Genomic DNA, 19,532 nt, shown 5'->3' on the forward strand with positions numbered 1-19,532 from the left:
ACAGTCCCACCCCCCTTGCTGCTGCTGACTGAGGGGTTCTAACCCGCCGGACTCACCACCCTGAGGAGTTCCGCGCTGTCTACAGCAGTGCCTGTAGCCCCCTAGCGCTCCCATATGCAGAGGGACCAAAGCGGTGTCGGTGGCAGCCCATCAGAAAGATCAGTGAACGATCTGAAAACGTGTCCAGATTACATAGAAAGACTGCCAGCGCTCTGTGATGACAAAACTGGAAGCTGAGGGCACAGGAAGCTGCTGCTAGAGCACAAAAGATGTGGTCTGGCTTCAAGAAAATGGCCCCCAGGTATCTGAATAGGGAATCACCGGAAAAATGGCCGCTTGAATCCCAGAAGCATGCTGTCCCTTGCCCACACTGAAAATGGCCACCAGCCAGCGACATGAGAGGAAGAAAGAAACATGTGGCAGACACAGCGCTGCACCGACACAGGGGCAACCCTCACAGACAGCTCCCGGGATTAAGCACTCAGGACCCAGGCACCCCAGTACAGCCAGAACCCAGGTGAGGGCCCAGGGGCACACACACACACTGCTCAGCATCCAAGCACAGCCCCCCCCCCGTGAGGGAGGAAGGAGGGGAGTTAGGGACAGGGGAGAGAAGAGAGGGGGGTGAGGGGGCCCCCGAATCGACCTCCCAGGGAATGCTTAGCTGCTCAACCCTGCTGAGACAGGGAGAGCTGTACTTACCAGTCCTGAAGAGCTGGGAGACATTCCATTGTAGCCAACTCCTGATCAGTACAGGGAAGGATACTGGCCCGGCATACTGTGACGGAGACATCAGTAGCCCGGTTATATGTATGCCCCGGAGCATAAAAGCTCACCGACCTCCTCTGGAGCTGAGGTATGTCGTGGCCTGCCGAGCTATAGCTGCGACCTGCACACGCTCAATGGCTGGACTGGGGAGACTACAAGAATAAGTGAACCAGCCTGTCACCCAGCCGGCTGTTGATAGAAGATCACAGGATCATTCATCTTGCACAAAAAGCCAAGCTTCTGCATCAAACAAACATGGACCTATGGGCCCGCAGGGTTCCTAGGTCTATCTCCTCACTAGGCAAAATAAAACTGGAGACTGCTAGGGCAGAGTGTGGGAATTGTAGCCTAGGGACCGCCCCCTGGGCGGAACTAAAGTTCTGAAGTGTTGTATTACAACTTTGCCTACTAATCTCCAGTGATAGGGCTAACAACCCAATTTTGTTACAGAGAGGAGCTGTGTCGGTCGGTGAATATAAGAGAAAATTATTTTTTACAGGTAAGCTGTTATAAAAATCCTATTTTCTTTAATCGTACGTCACACAGAGCCATAGTAATTACTATGTGGGATGTCCCAGAGTTCTTGACAAAAAGTTGTCAATTCCTTTGTTGAACTTGTCAAACAGATCTGTCTGGAATCCCCCATTTTTGACATATTGACAGGAAGATATCTGGGTGAAGGAACCATTCCTAGAATGAAGACTGTCAATAGGCAAAGTACATTGTTTTATGCCCAAGATAGGATACGATTCACCTTTCTCTGGGTCTCACAAAGTCTTGTGTTTCCTTGGTGATTAATATAGGCCATTGCTGTGGCATTGTCAGATTGAATCCTGGCAGGACAATACCTTAAACTGAACGTTCAGGCCCTCGGGACCAAGAGATCTGCCTGAATTTCTAAAATGTTAATGGGAAAGGCCCATTTCTGATCTGGGCCACTTCTTTTGGACAGTTGCCTCTTCCAGGACTGTTCCCCCAACCTAAACAAAAAAGGTTGGCATACGTTTTCACTTCACAGGTAACTGAAGAAAGGATTTTCCCCTTAGTAGATTTTTGGATATTAACCATAAACTGAGGCTCCGGCGCACCCAGCCTACAGCACCTGGTATTTCCAGGTGGCCTCATCCGGGTATTAACCAGGCCCGACCCTGCTTAGCCTCCAAGATCAGAGGAGATTGGGTGCCATCACGGTGATGTGGCCATAGGCTTTGGAGTCAGATACATTGGGAATGTAGAGCTTGAACCCTTTGTTCAAGCCAATAGGATACTGTTTTGCAGCAGTCTCAAATGAAACTGAGTATAAGGAACGGCCTTGAATGAAGCCAACATCTTTCCCAACAACCTCATGCAAAGTTGAATATAAGAAATTCATCTTGCTTCAACCACCTTTATGGCGCTGATCTTTGCATGGGGTAAGAATACCCTTCTCTGGGTGTACCTATGACCTTCTTCATGGTTTTAAAGAAGATTTTTCCTAGGTTGAGAATCCGACCTAGATATTCTAGGTAGTTGAATGTGGTGACCATACTTTGGTCTAAGTTGGCTACCGACTGGTCTATCAAGAACAGATCGACTAGGTAAACCATTAATCATTATACCTTGGGCCCTTAATCTGGCTAGAAGAGGGATGTCGATTGACGCCAGAAGTTCTCCTCCTTGTAGGATGGCAATAACTGATTTGGATTGACTCCATACGAAAGAAGAGTATTTATATTCAGGAATTGAATTTAGATTTTGGAGATCCAGAATGTCCATTCGGATTTGGCACCGTGGGAAAAAAAAAAGTTTTAATCAAACCCCAACCTCTGCTGTTACATAGGGAACCCAATGATAACTTTTTTCTTTTTCTCTGGATCCTTAGAAAGATTTGCTCTGAGAAAAAAAAGGAGATGGGAACGCCTGGAACTCCAGTTTGTACCCTGGAGCTATTGAGGAAGTCCCTCATTCGTCTCGACACTCTTCCTGCCAGATCCTTGAGAACTGCAGAAGAATTCCCCCTATTCAATCGAACCTGACGGTGGAAGCCGTTATGACTGCCTGGAGGCTGATACCTCTGGCACAGCGAAGGAGCTTTAAAATGAAAATGCATTTTCTTAAATGGCAAAAGGGGTGCTTTCCACTAGAATTTCTTTGGATGTATTATCCAGAACATCCCCAAATAGCTGTTTCACCGCAAAAAGGAAGATGAGCCAGGAGCTTCTTACAAGGCACTTAGCGAAGGGTGCAAGCTCTGAATGATAAAATCTCTCATAGCAACTATTGCAAACATAAAGCTGCCTCCTGGGCCTGCTGAGCAGGATAACCTTCAAAACCTGTTTAAACTGGTCTCTCAAATGATTAAGCAATTACCGTCAACGCAGGCTGAGACACTCAATCTGCCAGAGAAAATTATTATTATTTTTTTTTTTCAATAGGAATTCCACCTTTTTATCCATTGGATCCCTAAGCATTTGAGCATTGTCTGCTGGACAAGTCAAATGTATCCACAGAGGATATAGCAGCGTTAATTGCCGGTATACCCTACTTAGTGAATTTCCTCTACCATAGGCTAAAGTGTGAAAACTTTTTAGGAGAGAAAAAAAAAAATGCTTATCTGGGTGATCCTCTCGGATACAAAAAAGCTTCTCCAGCAACGAAATGGTTTTCTCCATGTACATCCTGCAAGAGTTTCTGCATACATATTGCTGTTTTGCTTTGTATTTTTTTTATTTGTCTTTATTACTATGATGTATTAATAAAAAAATAATTTTTTTACATTTTTGTACTGACTACGTTCTTAACCCCAGCTATAAAAGTCCCTTTGGACATTCCTCTTTTTTCTATATTTGGTTCCAGCAATGAATGGACAGGAAAGGCATGCACAGCTTGGAGGAGGCTTTAGTGAACCCAAACACTCAGTTAAGGGTACATAAACGTGGAGCGATTATTCAGCAAGAAATTGTACCATCAATCTTTAGATTGGAACAGCTGATTCTCCCGCATTTGACACCTCTGAAGAGGAATCATCAGCCTCATCAAAGTCCTTTGAGGGAAGTTCCTCAGTTTGAGGGTCCTGGGAAATGGAAGAAAACCTGTCGCATGTTCACTGGGATGCAATTAAAGTTGCTAAACTTTTTTTATTTATCTTTAATTATCATAAAATAAACAGGGGCTGCCGTGTTAATAACAGTTGCAGACATCTCATGGCCCTGATGCTCACTCTGACCAACCACCCCCTCTCAGGGAAGATGCCATTTGTAGAGATGAGTAGGCTTTCCATTTTAGCTCTTTTTTTGGGGGTGTTTAAACCCCCCCTTCTGACCATAGCCTGATGCACAAAGCAGATGTACTACTAAAAGAAATCGCATCCACTGCTTGTGCAATAGTCCAGCTACTGCTATTAATGCTCAGCCTGATGCAACTAGTAAATGTGTCAAATAGGAAATGCCTGTATCACCAAATCCTCTTCCATACTCTTCTTTGCTCTTATGTCTCTCCGACAATTTTGCAGCCAGCATAAATGGAGTTTTTCTCTTTTTTTTTTTTTTTTTTAAAACACACTCCCACGTTGGAGGATGCCAACGCCGCGCTACGCCCTGCCCCCACCGTTACATCGCGCCCCCCCCCCCCCGCTTCCTTTTTGAAAAAAGTTTTCCAGCACGGGCCTCCAATCCGATGGGATTGGCTGAGTGAGGGAGGGATAGTGTGGAAGAGACCTGGAAGCCACCGCTGTGTAGGGGCAATAAGAGAAAACAGCATTGCCGATCACTTAGTTCTCCCTTTAACTCAGCCTCTTGAAGAGGGGAAGAGTTCAGCTCAGGTGGGGGTGTCTGAAGGAAGTAAAACCCCCCAAACTTACCAGAGGTCTGCCTGTTAGCCGGAGTAAAAAAGTCTGCTGCTTCTGTAACACAGCGTGACTTTGAGCAAAGCATGAGAAGATACATGCTCCATACAGCCCCCAGTGGTGACACTTATGAAATGTCTCCTTTAAAGTAAATGTCATGCCTAAGAAAATGTAAAAATACCTTAGAAAAACTCCACTTACCTTTCCCGGTGCAAGGTTTTCTGTGGTAAAACCAACAGACCCAATCTTCACCCTTCACAGTGGGTTCCGTTAACAAAACCTTCAGAAACCGAGGACCCTCCGGAAACCCACAATCCTGGACCTGTAAAAACAACCCCGCCAGTGAAACTTTATGGCCTTAATACCAAAAGTACTCGATCCCGATGTCTCTAAAAAGAGAAGCGTTACAGGCAAAACCTTGTTTCTTCGGATACGAGGCCCGGGTACCATTCAATTTGGCCTAAAAGACACACTGAATGGATATGACTGCATAGCTAGCCCCAGCAAGGATTGCTTCAGTGGCGCTCAGCAAAGCACATCTTCACTCGTGACCAACACCTTAGACCCTGGCGAAAAAACTGAGATACTCCCAGTAGTGGGAGGGGTTATATAGGGAGCCAGCTTCCCGTTTAGGGTGTGCCAGCATCCAGCACCTGAAGGTGGACAATAACCCACATAGTAATTACTATGGCTCTGTGTCCCACGATGTACAATTAAAGAAATCGTGCCTGTAAACTGCCTCTTCTGCAGCCCCCGTGTAAAAGCCAGAGTGCTTTCCCACTGGGGAGGTGTGGGAGCGTCCTTGGGGCGGTGCGGGAGCTTCAAGCCCGTCTGGCTTCTGGTTCCCAGTGACCAGGGGTTATACAAGTGACAAGTACATTCCTTTTATCTAGCCCTCCGGAAGAGCATCCTCATTCAAAATATTCAGCATAACGGGACCAATACTGTGGGAAATCTTGCAAGCTGGACTGTTTCAATTGATTTTCTACTCATATCAGCTGAAGGACAGAACTACAAGCCAAGTTGGCCTTTAGACTACATTTACACCTTTTGCAATATTTGTGTTTTGCAGTTAGTGGATTTTAAATCCAGATAAAAAAAAAAAAAAAAAAGTGTGTGTGTAAGGGTGCTCTGAATAGCAGGACCAGGCAGATAACGTCTACATTGAATAGAGGTATTCAAATGATGAGGCGTTCAAACACTTAGGGTATCACTCAAAGAGAGTAGCAATCTCTAGTAAAAGACAAATAGAATAAAAGGAACCTCTAAGTGCAGAATTAAAACTTTTAATATCCCCAAAAAGGATTAAAAACACATACAGGATACAAGAATGAAGGGAGCATTTCACATGTTGTAGGTTTCCAGGGGTGTCGATATGCAGCAGCAGAAGATCCCAGGGTGACCAGCTTGAAGAAAGAACCAATCAGCAGTTCCAAAACACATCCCATTTAGATGATCTACTTCCGGTTTGCGGTCCACGCTGGTTGTCGTCCTCTAACGCTGACTTAATTTCCGGGATTCAAGTCCCACACTGACTGACCGCACGATTGCTTCACCAGTGCTTCCAGAGCGTGTGGCTTCCATCTGCTGGTCACCCTGGGATCTTCGACATATCGACACCCCTGGAAACCTATACCACACTGGGACCTTCCTGATGCCGGATCACCTGCCTTAAAAACATGTGAAATGCTCCCTTCATTCTTATATGCTGTTTTTAATAATTTTTGGGGATATTAAAAGTTTTAATTCTGCACTTAGAGGCACATTTTCTTCCGTTAGTGGATTTTAAATGCCTTACCATACATTCTCATGGAAGTTGCTAGAAGCTGCATTAAACATGCAGCAAGATGCATTTTATTTTGAAATGCATCACACTAAAATGCAAAGGTGTGACTGCAGCCTAAAGCCTCGTACACACTGCTATTTCTTCCCCATCATTCAACTAAGTGGGCTGAACGAAAAAGAACCATTGACAGCTCTGGTCGGAGCTGCTGTACTAATTATCCAATGTTAGTACAGTGATCACCCTTTCTGTTCCTATTGTGTTCTGACAGGAAGATGCCCACCTAGAACACACAGGTCAGCGCTCTTAGCCATTGGCTGAGAGCAATACACAGGAGTCGGTCAGTAGACCTTTATCAGTCATGCCCCTTCGACAGAAGCCAGTTGAATGTCTGTCGGATTGGCTACAGCACATATGGGCCGAGTGTCAGCTGGCTCCTTTTGAACCGGCCGATGCCGTCTGACATTTGTCCCGTGTGTATGGGCTTTTACTCAATCTTCATGCAGGAAAGGCATACCCCTATGGCACTCTATACTGCTAAGCACCGTATGAGAACGAGATAGTATTTTTTTATCCTCTGTAATGTAAACACATGGAATCGGTTTGGTTGTGAACAACAATGATTATACCAGAACGTTTTATAAATGCATAAAAGACAAAAACAGACAGAGACAAATAGATGTGACTATAGCTCTTTATGTAAACTTACATCTCAGGATTGGCAGTATGCAGTGACTGTTCCCATACAATATATTAGGGCTTCAATAGTCAGTTGGTGACCACAATTGCCTCATTGGTGGTGACTGTAGTAACCAACAAGTCCACAGCTACTTCTCTCACCTGTATCTGCCCTTTGTTCCCCTGAAACCCACATGCATGTTGCTATACTTACCATGTTCACCCATAAAATGGCCACTGAAGTGGACAATTCCGGTCCATGGTTTAAAGTTTTTTTTTTTGTTGTTTTTTACATTACCTAAAGACGATCTGATTATATCTTAAATGTATTAAGTAAAAAATAAAGGCAACAATTCATGCAGGAATTAGGATTTCATGTTACCACTCATAATATGTCCCTCTCCATCTTTTTTTTTTTTTCTTGTTTCTTCTGTAAGTAGAGGTCTGGCAGCTTGAACGGGACACGTCACAGATAAAGGCTGTTCAGATATCTGCCCCCCCCTCCCCCCACCCTAGCTACTGGTCTGCAATATCTAAAAGTAGGGTCAAATTATCAATGGCAATGACCTGTAGCTTCAGAACAGGGGTGTCCAACTCCAGTCCAAAAGATCTGAGATGCTTGCGCATTTTTCAAGCATTTGCCCATTGACAGTGGTGAATCACTAAGGTATGGTTCTCAAATGAACTCAGTCTATCCCAACACATTGACCTGTATACAGCCTTTAAGGACCGGCATTGGACATCCCTACTGTAGTAAATAGCATGATAACAGACAGAAGAGCCACGAGGCATATGAATGACACAGCTTGTGAAGGATCCAAAGCTGCAGACAACAATACAGACAGACCCCTGGTGAGTAACATGTCCTCTATTGTATTATAGCATAGTTTAGTTAACATTATATATTATTACAGCGACAGTTCTGGCACTTTTGTATTGCTTGATAACAAACTTCTTGTTAGCCAGAAATTTTCATTTAAATCTCCATGCTTTCTCCAGTGCTTGGCAGAAGCGGCGCACAGTCTCTCACCGTGATGACTGCTGGGCACTAGAGGCAGCATGCCGATTTAAACCATGGACAAAAAAAGTGTCTTCTTTTAAGGGCCCTGCTCTGTCCTAGTTTTAACTCCAAATGCAGTGTGCCACCACGGTGTGGATGAGTACCACCCGCTAATATACGTCCCAAACTTTGGCAAACACCGTCACATACTACGCCTGTAATAACTATGATCTTAGATCTTTTCCAGCATACTACCACTTGGAATAGTCAGTCAAGCAAGTTAGGAATAACCGGCTACAGAAGAGTGACCGCGTTTGAAGCTGTTGGAGGCTTTCACTCGACAGAAGAGCTGTACTGAATCTCCATGTCTTCACGGTTCGGTATCAAGGAGATGAGGCCTTGGAAATCCATTCATGCAGGGATATAATATTACACAATGTGCTGATGTTCATCAAAGGGCTGTCAGACCAAAGTTACACCGAGAGTACGCCATGCCGGCTGAATCCGACCATGTGTCTGAGATAGGGTCGTATTTCTGCACTGTGTTGAGATAGGTCGCACCTGAGTGACCACCGACCACATAGAGGTAGTTGTCAATCACTGCTGCGCCGACACCTGTACAAAAAAGAAAATAACAGAATGCAAACAGCTTGTAAATAAAGTGTATAGGGTTCTTTTCCTGTTGCTCTATACGAGAAAGTAACATTTTACACCCAATTAACCACTTGCCTACTGGACCAATTCTGACTTCTCTTATATATGTAAAAATCAGTTTTTGTTTTTTTTTGCAAGAAAATTTCTTAGAACCCCACCAAACAATATATATATTTTTACCAGAGGCCGTAAAGTGGTTGTAAACCCTTAAAGACCACTTTGACTTACAGGTAAGCCTAGGTCCAAGAAATATCTCCTAAGCCTACACGGTTTAGGAGATATTTGCAAAAAGACAGGCACTGCTGTCTACATCGCATTTGTGCTGTAGACAGCGGCGCGCAGGCGTACTGAGCATGCCGCAGCTAACGGCGATATGCGTTGGAGTGACGTCATAGCGGCTCCGGACAATCACAGCGCCGGAGCCACGATACCCGCAAAGAAAATGGACGCTCTGTGGAAGAGGGGACAGCTGTGACATCGCTAACTCCTGTGTCAGGTAAGTGACACATAATGGACTACTATGCGATGCATAGTAGCCCATTATGCTTTACCTTTGCAGGGAAACAAAGAGGAAGTAAACCCATCAGGGTTTACTTCCTCTTTAAGCGAGTGGTTGATGATTAGACTCTTAAATAACTTGAGTCTCAGTAAACTTTAAAGAAATATCATTTCAAAGTGAGTCTTCTCTCCCAATTAACCTTGATTATTTTAAAGTGGTTGTAAAGGCGGATGGTGTGTGTGTGTGTGTGTGTGTGTGTTTCTTTTATTTTAATGCATAAGATATAAAAAGCCTTCTGTGTGCAGCACAGCCTCTTTCCGAGATTTGTTGTGTTTGCTAGAAAATTACTTAGAAATTTTTTTTATAATGTTTGGGGGTTCTAACACCCTAGAGAATAAAATGGCGGTTGGTGCAATTTGAATTACAAAATAAGACATCAGTAAAGTTAGCCCAATTTTTTTTTATATTGTAAAAGACAATGTTACACCAAGTAAATTGATACCCAACATGCCAAGCTTCAAAATTGCGTGACAAACTTTTACCCTTAAATATCTTTATAGGCGATGTTTAAAGTTTTTTACAGGTTGCATGTTTTGCGTTAAAGAGGTCTAGGGCTAGAATTAATGCTCTCGCTCTACCGATCGCGGCGCTACTCACGTATGTGTTAGCTTCTGCACGCAAGCTCATCGGCACAGGACACATTTACATTTTTTCTTTTTAATTCTTATACCGTTTAAAAAAAAAAAAAAAAAAAAAAAAAGTGTCTTACTTTTATTCTTATTACAAGGAATGTAAACATCCCTTCTAATAGAGAAAAGGCATGACAGGACCTCTTAAATATGAGATTAGATAGATAGTCTTTTTTTTTTTTTTTTTTTTTTTACATTTTTGGAACACTTTTATTGCTATCACAAGAAATTTAAAACTCCATTGCGATAACAATACAGCATGACAGGTACGCTTTATGGAGAGATCTGGAGTCTATAAGACCCTAAATCTATCCTCTACCTCTTAAAAGCAAAAGATCCCAAACCTTTTTTTTATTTTTATCTTTTGCTTTAAAAAAAAAAACCAAAACCTTGTTTACATGCCAGAAGAGATGTCATGACATAGCCTCCAAGGCTATAGAGATGAGGCCATCTTTCCTTCATTCATCTCAACTGCAAGCCATCATGGTGTCCAGTGCTTCACCGATAGGTCTGGTTATCCTAGGAACCACTGGGAAGCGGTGGGATGTGCAAAATGCATATGAATATTTTATATTTACCACTTACAGACTGCAGGTGGCGAGCTCCCAGCAGAACAGCTGCTTTACTCATGCTCAAGATAAAAACTGCTACCGTTATGAAGCTTAGCTGAGACATCTCAGACTATACATAAAGCTGGATGACTCAGAGGAAAGGCATAACACCCTTCCTCGCTCATAATTATCTACCATTAAAAAGTATTTTCAAATACAGTTACTATAAAATAGCCTAATCTGTGTATAGCTTACAGCCTATGTTCTCATTTAGTCGCCTATTATATGGTTAATTATCATAAGATTTTGAACTGAGCATGTGGAGGATGACTACAACTAATGCCACATTCACACGTGTGTATATTATAATATATATATGTTCCCCGCCGTCACGCAAACATGCCAAACAGGACCTCTCGCATCTTTTTGAGAGATCGTTGAGTGCCGTGCAGCAAACTTGCGCCGCGTTTAATGTGCCATTAAGAAATAACACGTTGCACATTTTGCTGCATTTCTAAAAACCTGAGCAGAAACTTGTGATTCCAGCAACTGTTTCAAAACAGCCAAGTGTGAATGGGGCCTGAAGTGTAAGAAATACAATATATGTGGAATTTAGAGCAAAGATGATAATTTTTTTATGGAGTCCGGTTTTAATAATAAAAGTAATAATAATAATAATAGTATTTTATTTATTTTTTTATTACAGGATTTTTTTTTTTTTTTAGAACCATCAGTTTACAGGGCGTTTTATATACTGTAAATAAAAGCGATAACAATCTGGGCATAAACACAAAATTGTTTACATGCCTAATTTCATAGACCGGGGGTTTGTAAAGAGGAACTTCAACCCCATCTCCATGGGGTTAATTTCGATTTTAACCCTTACCTTGTCCACTGGGTTGAGCTACTCGCCCACCCAGAGAATCCAGTCTATTCAACAGTAATCCGCCAAAAGGTGCTGAACGCCAGGTCCCGTGCCGCCATCTTCTTTATGAGGTCATTAGGAGACTAGCTGTCTATTCTCAGCCTTAGCAGTGAGTCTCCGGATGACATTGCACATTGTGTATTTTATATAGCCTTGAACCCTCCTGGAATGTGTGACATATTTGAGAGGCTTAGGATGGGAGAGGACCTCGCTTTTGATTAAGTGATAAAAGGAAGAAGCGCTGGCTGTGCTCCACCGAAAACAGGAATAGAGGGGTGTTGGAGGGAATGAGCAAGACCGAATGACAAACATCTCTTTTAGTACTCCAAGTTAATTTTTCCACTTTGATCTCAAGATCGATAATACAGAGGAATGTGTTTTTAATTTTATTATTAGTTAAAGATCCAGTCCCATCGTATAGTTCCCATACCCCCAAGGAGGTATAAAGAACCTACCCCTACTTTAGAACATGAATCCATCATCATCTGTAGTTACATGGAGATCATGGAAGCCATTAGGACGTTCAGATCTCTTATTTGTGAGATAAAACAGAATTATGTATCGCACAGCCTCATTGTAGAAGGTTTGTTAGCAATTAATGTCTCTGGCTATGTTTTGCTCCAGTCATGAATATCCTTTGGTATTAAAAGGAGTTATTGAAAGCCAACCCAATTCATTAACTAGTCATTTAATTGCAGGGCAGTGATGGTCGAATCCTAATTGGCTATGGTTCATTGAAGCAGGGTGCGCATACCTGGAAACAAGCAGCATTCGTATCCTGGCTCTACCTCCTCCCTCTTGTGTTAGCTCGTGTAACTATTATATATCCCCATAGCACCTGAAGTATGTGCTAGGTTTTCACAAACAAGTCAATTATTTATAAAGACAACTAATGAAACATTCAAAACAATGCAGGACTGGATTGTGAATAATTGATCAGATATAATCCTATATTTCACTTTCTTTTTCCTCACCTGTTCTGGGTTCCGTCATGGGTCTACACACCGTCCATTGGTTTTGATGAGGGTCATAACGCTCGATGCTGGACAAGTGAGAAACCCCGTTGTGTCCCCCCACCACAAAGATAAATCCCAGCATTACGCTCACTCCAAAATTAATTCTTTTATCTGCCATAGGCGCCACCATTTCCCACGAGTCCTTAGCTGGATCATAACGTTCCACGCTATATAAAAAAAAAAAAAGATAAAAATAGAGAGTGTCAGTGGCTTATTAATAAAACAGCAAAGGTGCAATGATGCTCTATAATTCATGGCAAAAAATATAAAATCATATTTCAGCAGTTCTGAGCAATTATGTAAATAATTTCATCAGCAAGGGCTAAAAACCTTAATATTACAAGGGGTGGCCATTTTTATTTGCTAAATACACACATGGGCTCAGCTTCTTGCTTTGCAGTGCTACACAAGGATACAAAATTCAGGAACATTTTACCACCTTTCCATCCACAAACTAAGTGATATCATTTCTCTAAATGATGCCCCATGCAGAGGAGAAGTGGTTGCAAGTGAGAAAACTTGTGGGTCCCCCCCGATCCACCTCAGCTATGGGGAGTGTGGCCATGCAGTGACATCAGAGACCTGGCCTCTTGTGATGTCGCCACCCCGGGCATGACGAGACTACTGTCCCCACTATTAATAAGGAACCAGTCTACCCGATTTTAATCATATGATCTTGACACTTATCACGCGCTAGCTAAAGGCTTCATTCTGGAAAAAAAAAAAAAGATGATTCATCTGTTAAAGGTTATTGTAGATGATAATGTGCCTATGTTTAATACTGCAACTGTGATACAATTACGGTATTAATAAAAATAAATAAAAATAAAAAGTGTCAGGTGAAATCCAAATTAGTCAGAGTTAGGCCTCATGCACAGTGGACATTATGAAAACAACCAGTAGAGTTAGCTGTCAAAAGCTGTGGCTGTAGAATGAGTTTTGCAGTAGTTTTGTTGTTTTTCCAGCAAAACTATACTCCCACAAAAGCTTATAAACATCAAATAGCTGCGTTTTTAAGCTTTTATCAGTTAGGCCCCGTGTATACTGCTGCTGCGAATTGAACGTTCAAAAGCAGTTGGACACTTTTTTTTCGACTGCCCTTGAGCTTAATGTTATCTTATGTGTACACATACACAGGTTTGTTTACTGTAGTTTTTAGGCAGTTGCGTTTATAGGCCTAAAATAAATAAAAAAATTATATAATTTTTTTTTTCCTTCTTAGAAACGCTTCTAAAACGCCACGAAACGCGACAAGACGGACGTATTAAATGTGGGTTACTATCTGTCAAGTTAAATCGTTAGAGGCCCGCACACACGATCTGAATTTTTGACAACATGCAAATTAGCTGTTTTAAGGCAATATCCAACCGTGTGTACGCTCCATCAGGCAAACTTTTTCGGTTTTCATTGGACAAATGTTGGCTGTGCGAACAGGCAAACTTTTCTACAACATAGACCGATGGAGCAAAGCCCGATCATGTGTTCAGAAAACAATCAGACTTTACAAAAACACACATGCTCAGAACCAATGCAAAAGATCAAACAATACAGAAGTTGACCAAAGTAGGGCTGAAACAACTAATCGATTAATCGACAACTGATCGATTATGAAATTAAATCGATTAATCGGCCAGTAACATAATGGGGTTAGAAAAAAAAAAAAAAAAAAAAAAAAAACTAAAATGAGCCCTTTATAGTACAAAAAGAGCAAATAATCGCTACTGTAAATATTACTTTCTCAGTTCTACAGTAAAAAAATTAACCCCTCAAGTAGTGATTATCTGCATTTTTTTTTACTATAAAGGGCTCATTTTCGTTTTTTTTTTAACCCCATTATGTTACTAAATGTCTTAGACCTGGTTCACATCTATGTTTATAAGTAAATGAACTATAGTGCGTTTCTGCAAAAAGCACCAATAATTTATTCATTCATTTAATTGGCAAAAATGCAAATTGCAGTAAAATTATGTGCGCAGAAATCAAAAACGCACAGCAAAAATGGGTCACAAGAAAACTGCATAGGTGTGTACCGAGCCTTATGCTGGCCACACGGATCAATTTTCAGATGAGAATATTCAGACGAAAAAATTGTGTACATTCGCTGAATGAAAGAATTTTGTTTGAAATTTTCACTTGTTTTTAACATTCCGTTTTTAAAATTAATGTCATTTCTGAATGAAAACCACATCCACTGTCTGAAAATTCCTTTGACCAAGCAGTTTTCTATTATTTCCAAATTTTTACATCACTGTGGTTGAAAACGTCAATTTGACCCACTTTATTTATTTATTTTTTTTTTTTTTTTTTTAAGGTCATTAACCGATTAATCGAAACAATAATCGGCCAACTAATCGATTATGAAAATAATCGTTAGTTGCAGCCCTAGACCAAAGGTGGCAGTAAAGAGCAGAAAAAACACGTGATTTGGTGAAAGTTGGCTGAAAAAGACAGATCGTGTGTATGCTTAACAAGTTCACGGCCAATGCCCTTTGTACAGAAATCCACGGCAAAGTTTGTTTAAAGTGGTTGTAAACCCTTACAAACCACTTTGACCTACAGGTAAGCCTTAATCTAGGCTTACCTGTAGGTCAAAGTGGTTTGTAAGGGTTTACAACCACTTTAAGGAGGTCGAAGAAATATCTCCTAAACCTATATAGTTTAGGAGATATTTACCTGAAGACAGCCACCTCTGTCTGCGGCGCGCAGGCGCACTGGCTAGGCCGCAGATCGCGGCAATATGCCGTGAGTGTCGGCTCCCGTGCGCATTCGCGGCAGTGACGTCATCGCTGCTCTGGCGAATCACAGCAGCGAGACCCACCAAGAAGATGGACGCTCGGAACTACAGGGGACAGCGGTGACTTCGCTGGCTCCTGTGTCAGGTAAGTGACACATAATGGACTACTATGTGATGCATAGTAGTCCGTTATGCTTTAACTTTGCAGGGAATCAAAGAGGAAGTAAACCCATCAGGGTTTACTTCCTCTTTAAAGTCCAATCGTGTGTATGAGGCTTCAGAGTGTTTTTACAGCTGAAAAACTCCTCTTAAAACCCACTGGTTCTGGGAGGGTTTTTCCAGCCAGAAAATTCCCCTGCCAAAAACTGCTAACATGTGTGCATGGACACATAGGATAACATGCTGGGGAGTTCACCGGCTGCAAAAAACAAAAAAAAAAAAAAAAAAAAACAACAACACCTGAACCCCCAAAAAAACAGCATCTGTAAAAACTTCCAGTGTGTATGAGGCCTTATAGTTAGTTAATAGACACATACTGGCACTCCTAAATTTTGCCCTGGGCATCTAGATGTTAATGACCTCTGGTCATAAAAGGGTGAAATCTCATTCAATCTCTCATCTCAAGATGCGTGCCAGTAGCCTGCTGATATCAATAGCAGGCTGGACTGGTCTCCAATTGCGTTCCAGTGTACAGCCGTGCAGCTCCCAGGCACAGATCAGAATACAGTCTGTGTTTGAAAGACTGCAAGGAGCTTGCGTGGGTGTGTTTGGGAATACCTGTCCTGCATTACAAACATATATTGGCAAAAGGAGAGAAGATATTTTGCTTATCTAATAAAGATAAAGCACCACATCCCTTGAAAGATAATTAGAAATTTGAGGATGTATTTGTGATTTTTGGAGGTGCAAGATTATAACAAAATCATTTATAAAAAGGTAGTAATGTATTCAAACATTTAAAAGCAGACATACAAAGGGTAAAAAGTATTGATATTACAGTACCAATACATGTGCTGACCGATTTCATCTCTATATGTTTCGCCTTGGCAATTGACTTCTTCAGGAGAATTTATTGATATCAGGCACACTGTGTATAAATTCTCCTGAAGTAGCCAATTACCAAGGCGAAACATGTAGAGATGAAATCAGTCAGCACATGTATTAGTACTGCAATATCGATACTTTTACCTTTTCTATGTCTGCTTTTAATGTTCTAATAAATTTCTACCTTTTATAAACGATTTTGTTATATCGGCAAAAGGAGTTCCCAAGGTCACCCATTATTACAGCGATGACTGGATTAAAAGCGGAAACCCCACACAAGAAATTTGTGTTCCCTGTATTAACACCACATATAAGTCATTTGCTTTTTAAATATATTAAAATCACAAGACTTTACTAAGTGAACCGCTTCCTGTCTGCAGGATGTTTATCAGTTAATGATCATTATGACTTGTTTGTTTCAGCCTATTCGAACAAAACACCTTTTCGACTTTCATTGCCTATCCTGCCAAGGTATGTATAGATTCAGGATAGACAGGGAGTTTAACTAGTAAGATATTTGAACAGGTAAAGTGATTTTTATCATTTCCAGCGCTTTCTCTCCAACAAATAGAAACAAATACAATCCCTGATATTTTCTCAATCCAAGTATCCAGGTAGTCACTGACCTAAACCACGGCGGCTGGCTTCTAACATTCTTACTGAGAATCTTAGGCTGGCCATACACGGTTTGATTCTCAGGCCAGTTCAGCAGGAACCGGTGTTCTGCCGTATAGTGTCCGGCCACCAAATAGTGTCCGCTCCGTACTGCGCATGCGCAGTACGGAGCAGACGAAGCTTCGGAAAATCTCTGAAGCTGAACGGCGCCTGCGCCGTGAGTGGAGGTGGTAGCCCCACCATCCAAGCGGACATAAGGTTTTGAATTTTAGAGGGCCCCTCGCGGGCGAGCTTCGCTCGCCACGCTTCGGCCTCGCTGCGCTCGGCTCTTTTTTATTCTAACTCTATGTCCACTTGGATAGTGGGGATAGAACCTGGACTCACGGCGCAGGTGCCGTTCATCCTCTGCAATTTTCGGAATCTGTGTTGCTGTGTACTGCGCATGCGCAGTACGCAGCGGACACTATCCGATGGAGGACGTTATTTGACAAGACACCGGCAGAGATTTTAACTGTTAATGGACAGGCTGAATGTACCAAGTTGATCGATAAACTTTGGTGCAACCAGCCAGCCGGATTCACTTGTGATTGTCGCTAGCAAGCTGCAATAGTCGGGAGAAGACAATGGCCCGGCAGGAGGGATTTCTGCATCAATATTCTGTTTTGATGGGGAAATCAAGCAAATTTCATTCAAATTCGCTCTGTCTATGGCCAGCCTTATACTATCCAAGCTGGAACATTTTCTTGGGGGGGGGGGATAGCCCTCTCACCTCAAGGGCAACCCACCCCCCCCCCACCCTCCACACACACACTACATCCACACCCTAATAGTAGGATGTCTACACAAGAGAAGCCTTTACAGATAATGATTACCATGCATAAGATACTTTAAATGTGATCGTATAGAAAGATCGTTTATAAAACAATCTGAAGATGGGGTGACTCTTTAGAGACCAATCAAAAGGGAACAAATACAACCACTATTTATCCAAATGATGTGCTCAGTTCAAACTTACAAATCACTTTTCAGTTTAGTTAGGTCACTAAAGCCAGCCACACATGATTTAAAGGGGTTGTAAATGTTCATGTTTTTTCACCTCAATGCATCCTATGGTCGGGAGCGCACAGCCGGGGGCGCGCTCCCGACCCGGTCCTGTGCTCCATGACCGTGGGACCAGCGGACCCGATCGCCGCTGGTGTCCCGTGATCGGGTCACAGAGCTGAAGAATGAGGAGAAGTCTTTGTAAACAAACCTCTCCCCGTGCTTCCCTGTGTGGCTGTCACCGATCGTCTGTTCCCTTTTATAGGGAAGGACGATCAGTGACGTCACAAGCTAGGCCACGCCCCCTACAAAAAAAAAAAAAAAAAAAAAAACACACACACATGTCATACATAACCCCTACACTGCCCCCAAGTGGTTAACTGAACTCCTTCACTGCCAGTGTCATTTACACAGGAATCACTGCATTTAAATAGCACTGATTGCTGTATGATTGACAATGGTCCCAAAAATGTGTCAAAAATGTCTGATGTGTCCGCCATAATGTTGCAGTCACAATAAAAATAAAAATAAAAAAAATAAATAAAAAAAAATTAAATAAAAAACGCAGAGGTGATCAAATACCACCAAAAGAAAGCTCTATTTGTGGGGAAAAAGGACGCCAATTTTGTTTGAGAGCCACGTCGCACAACCGCGTAATTGACAGTTAAAGCGACGCAGTGCCGAATCACAAAAAGGGGCTTGGTCCTTTGGCTGCAAATTGGTCCGGGGCTTAAGTGGTTTAAAAAAATAATAAAAACTAAAATTTTAGGTGTCACTTTAAAATTCTGTCAGTTCACCAGTGACTTGCTGAATTTTGATCAATGTATGGACATGCTAATTGTACCCAAGTTGATCCATCGATCGACTGGGTGCAACCAGCCAGTTGGGCTTTTCAGCACGGGATTACTGCAGTTGGCTGCAGCTGCTAGCAGTTATTTTGGTTTGCCAGCTGGACAGGCCCCCCCGCCAGGAGAACACAATAGTGTGTTGATGTGGGGAAAAAATAATAATAATAAAACAAGCGATTTTATTTCCTTCAAGGAAAGAAAATCAAATCATCTATGAGCTGCCTAAATCTGTCGTCTTACAGCACTGCTATACACTAGCTAAAAGTAGGAAAATCAAAAACCTACCATTAGAGTCGGGACGTGCAGAGAGCTCAAAAAATGGACATCAACTAAGCTGACATTCTAACTGTGACCACGTTTGGTTTAGTGTGCCACTCAGGCTCAATCACTGTGGGGAGTAGTGTGTGGGGGTGATGCTGCAACCATTGCAGGAGTGCCAGCAAAGGATGGAGCTTGTCCCAGCTCCTGTAATCACTGGAAGGAAGAGAGGAAAGAGCCCTGGTGCCGCACATCCACCAAGTCCTATGGTGGTATGAGAGAGACATGCAATCTCAGCGTGGGCTCCTGCCAGGCCACGCCCCCAACAAATTTTGCTCTGCCCCTCAGAGCTTAGTCATGGGGATCACAATCAAAAGCTCCGGGGGGTGGATGTGCAGCACTAGGGATCTTTCCTCTCTTCCTTCCAGTGACTCTCTAATTATTAGCCAAGTACAGCAGGCTGGAGGCCTTACATTATGCGGCTATAGCTATCAGTTCCATTTTTGGGTGGAACTCCACTTTAACCTTTCAATTTATTGTTTGGCAGAATTTTTCAACCTTTCCTTTCGATTTTTCGGCTCGGAAAAGCTAAAACCAAAATTTTCT

At 42.3% G+C, this 19,532-nt stretch overlaps 1 protein-coding gene and 1 pseudogene across 1 annotated transcript in view; both read right to left on the bottom strand.

Moving 5' to 3' along the window:
• Positions 1-1,858: 1,858 nt before the first annotated feature.
• LOC143949978 (5S ribosomal RNA) lies at positions 1,859-1,975 on the bottom strand (annotated as a pseudogene).
• Positions 1,976-7,054: 5,079 nt separating this feature from the next.
• KLHL28 (kelch like family member 28) overlaps positions 7,055-19,532 on the bottom strand; it is a 52,953-nt gene continuing 40,475 nt past the window's right edge. Inside the window, exons 4-5 of the mRNA XM_077463568.1 lie at positions 12,345-12,553; positions 7,055-8,667 (exon numbers count right to left, since the gene is read on the bottom strand). Coding sequence (XP_077319694.1) covers positions 8,504-8,667; positions 12,345-12,553 — 373 coding nt within the window. The 3' untranslated portion in view covers positions 7,055-8,503. The remainder of the gene's footprint in view (positions 8,668-12,344; positions 12,554-19,532) is intronic.

This window comes from Lithobates pipiens, unplaced genomic scaffold (genome assembly GCF_037356315.1).
Source record: "Lithobates pipiens isolate NorthernLeopardFrog02 unplaced genomic scaffold, aLitPip1_a1.2 Scaffold_30, whole genome shotgun sequence".
NCBI classification, from domain to species: domain Eukaryota; kingdom Metazoa; phylum Chordata; class Amphibia; order Anura; family Ranidae; genus Lithobates; species Lithobates pipiens.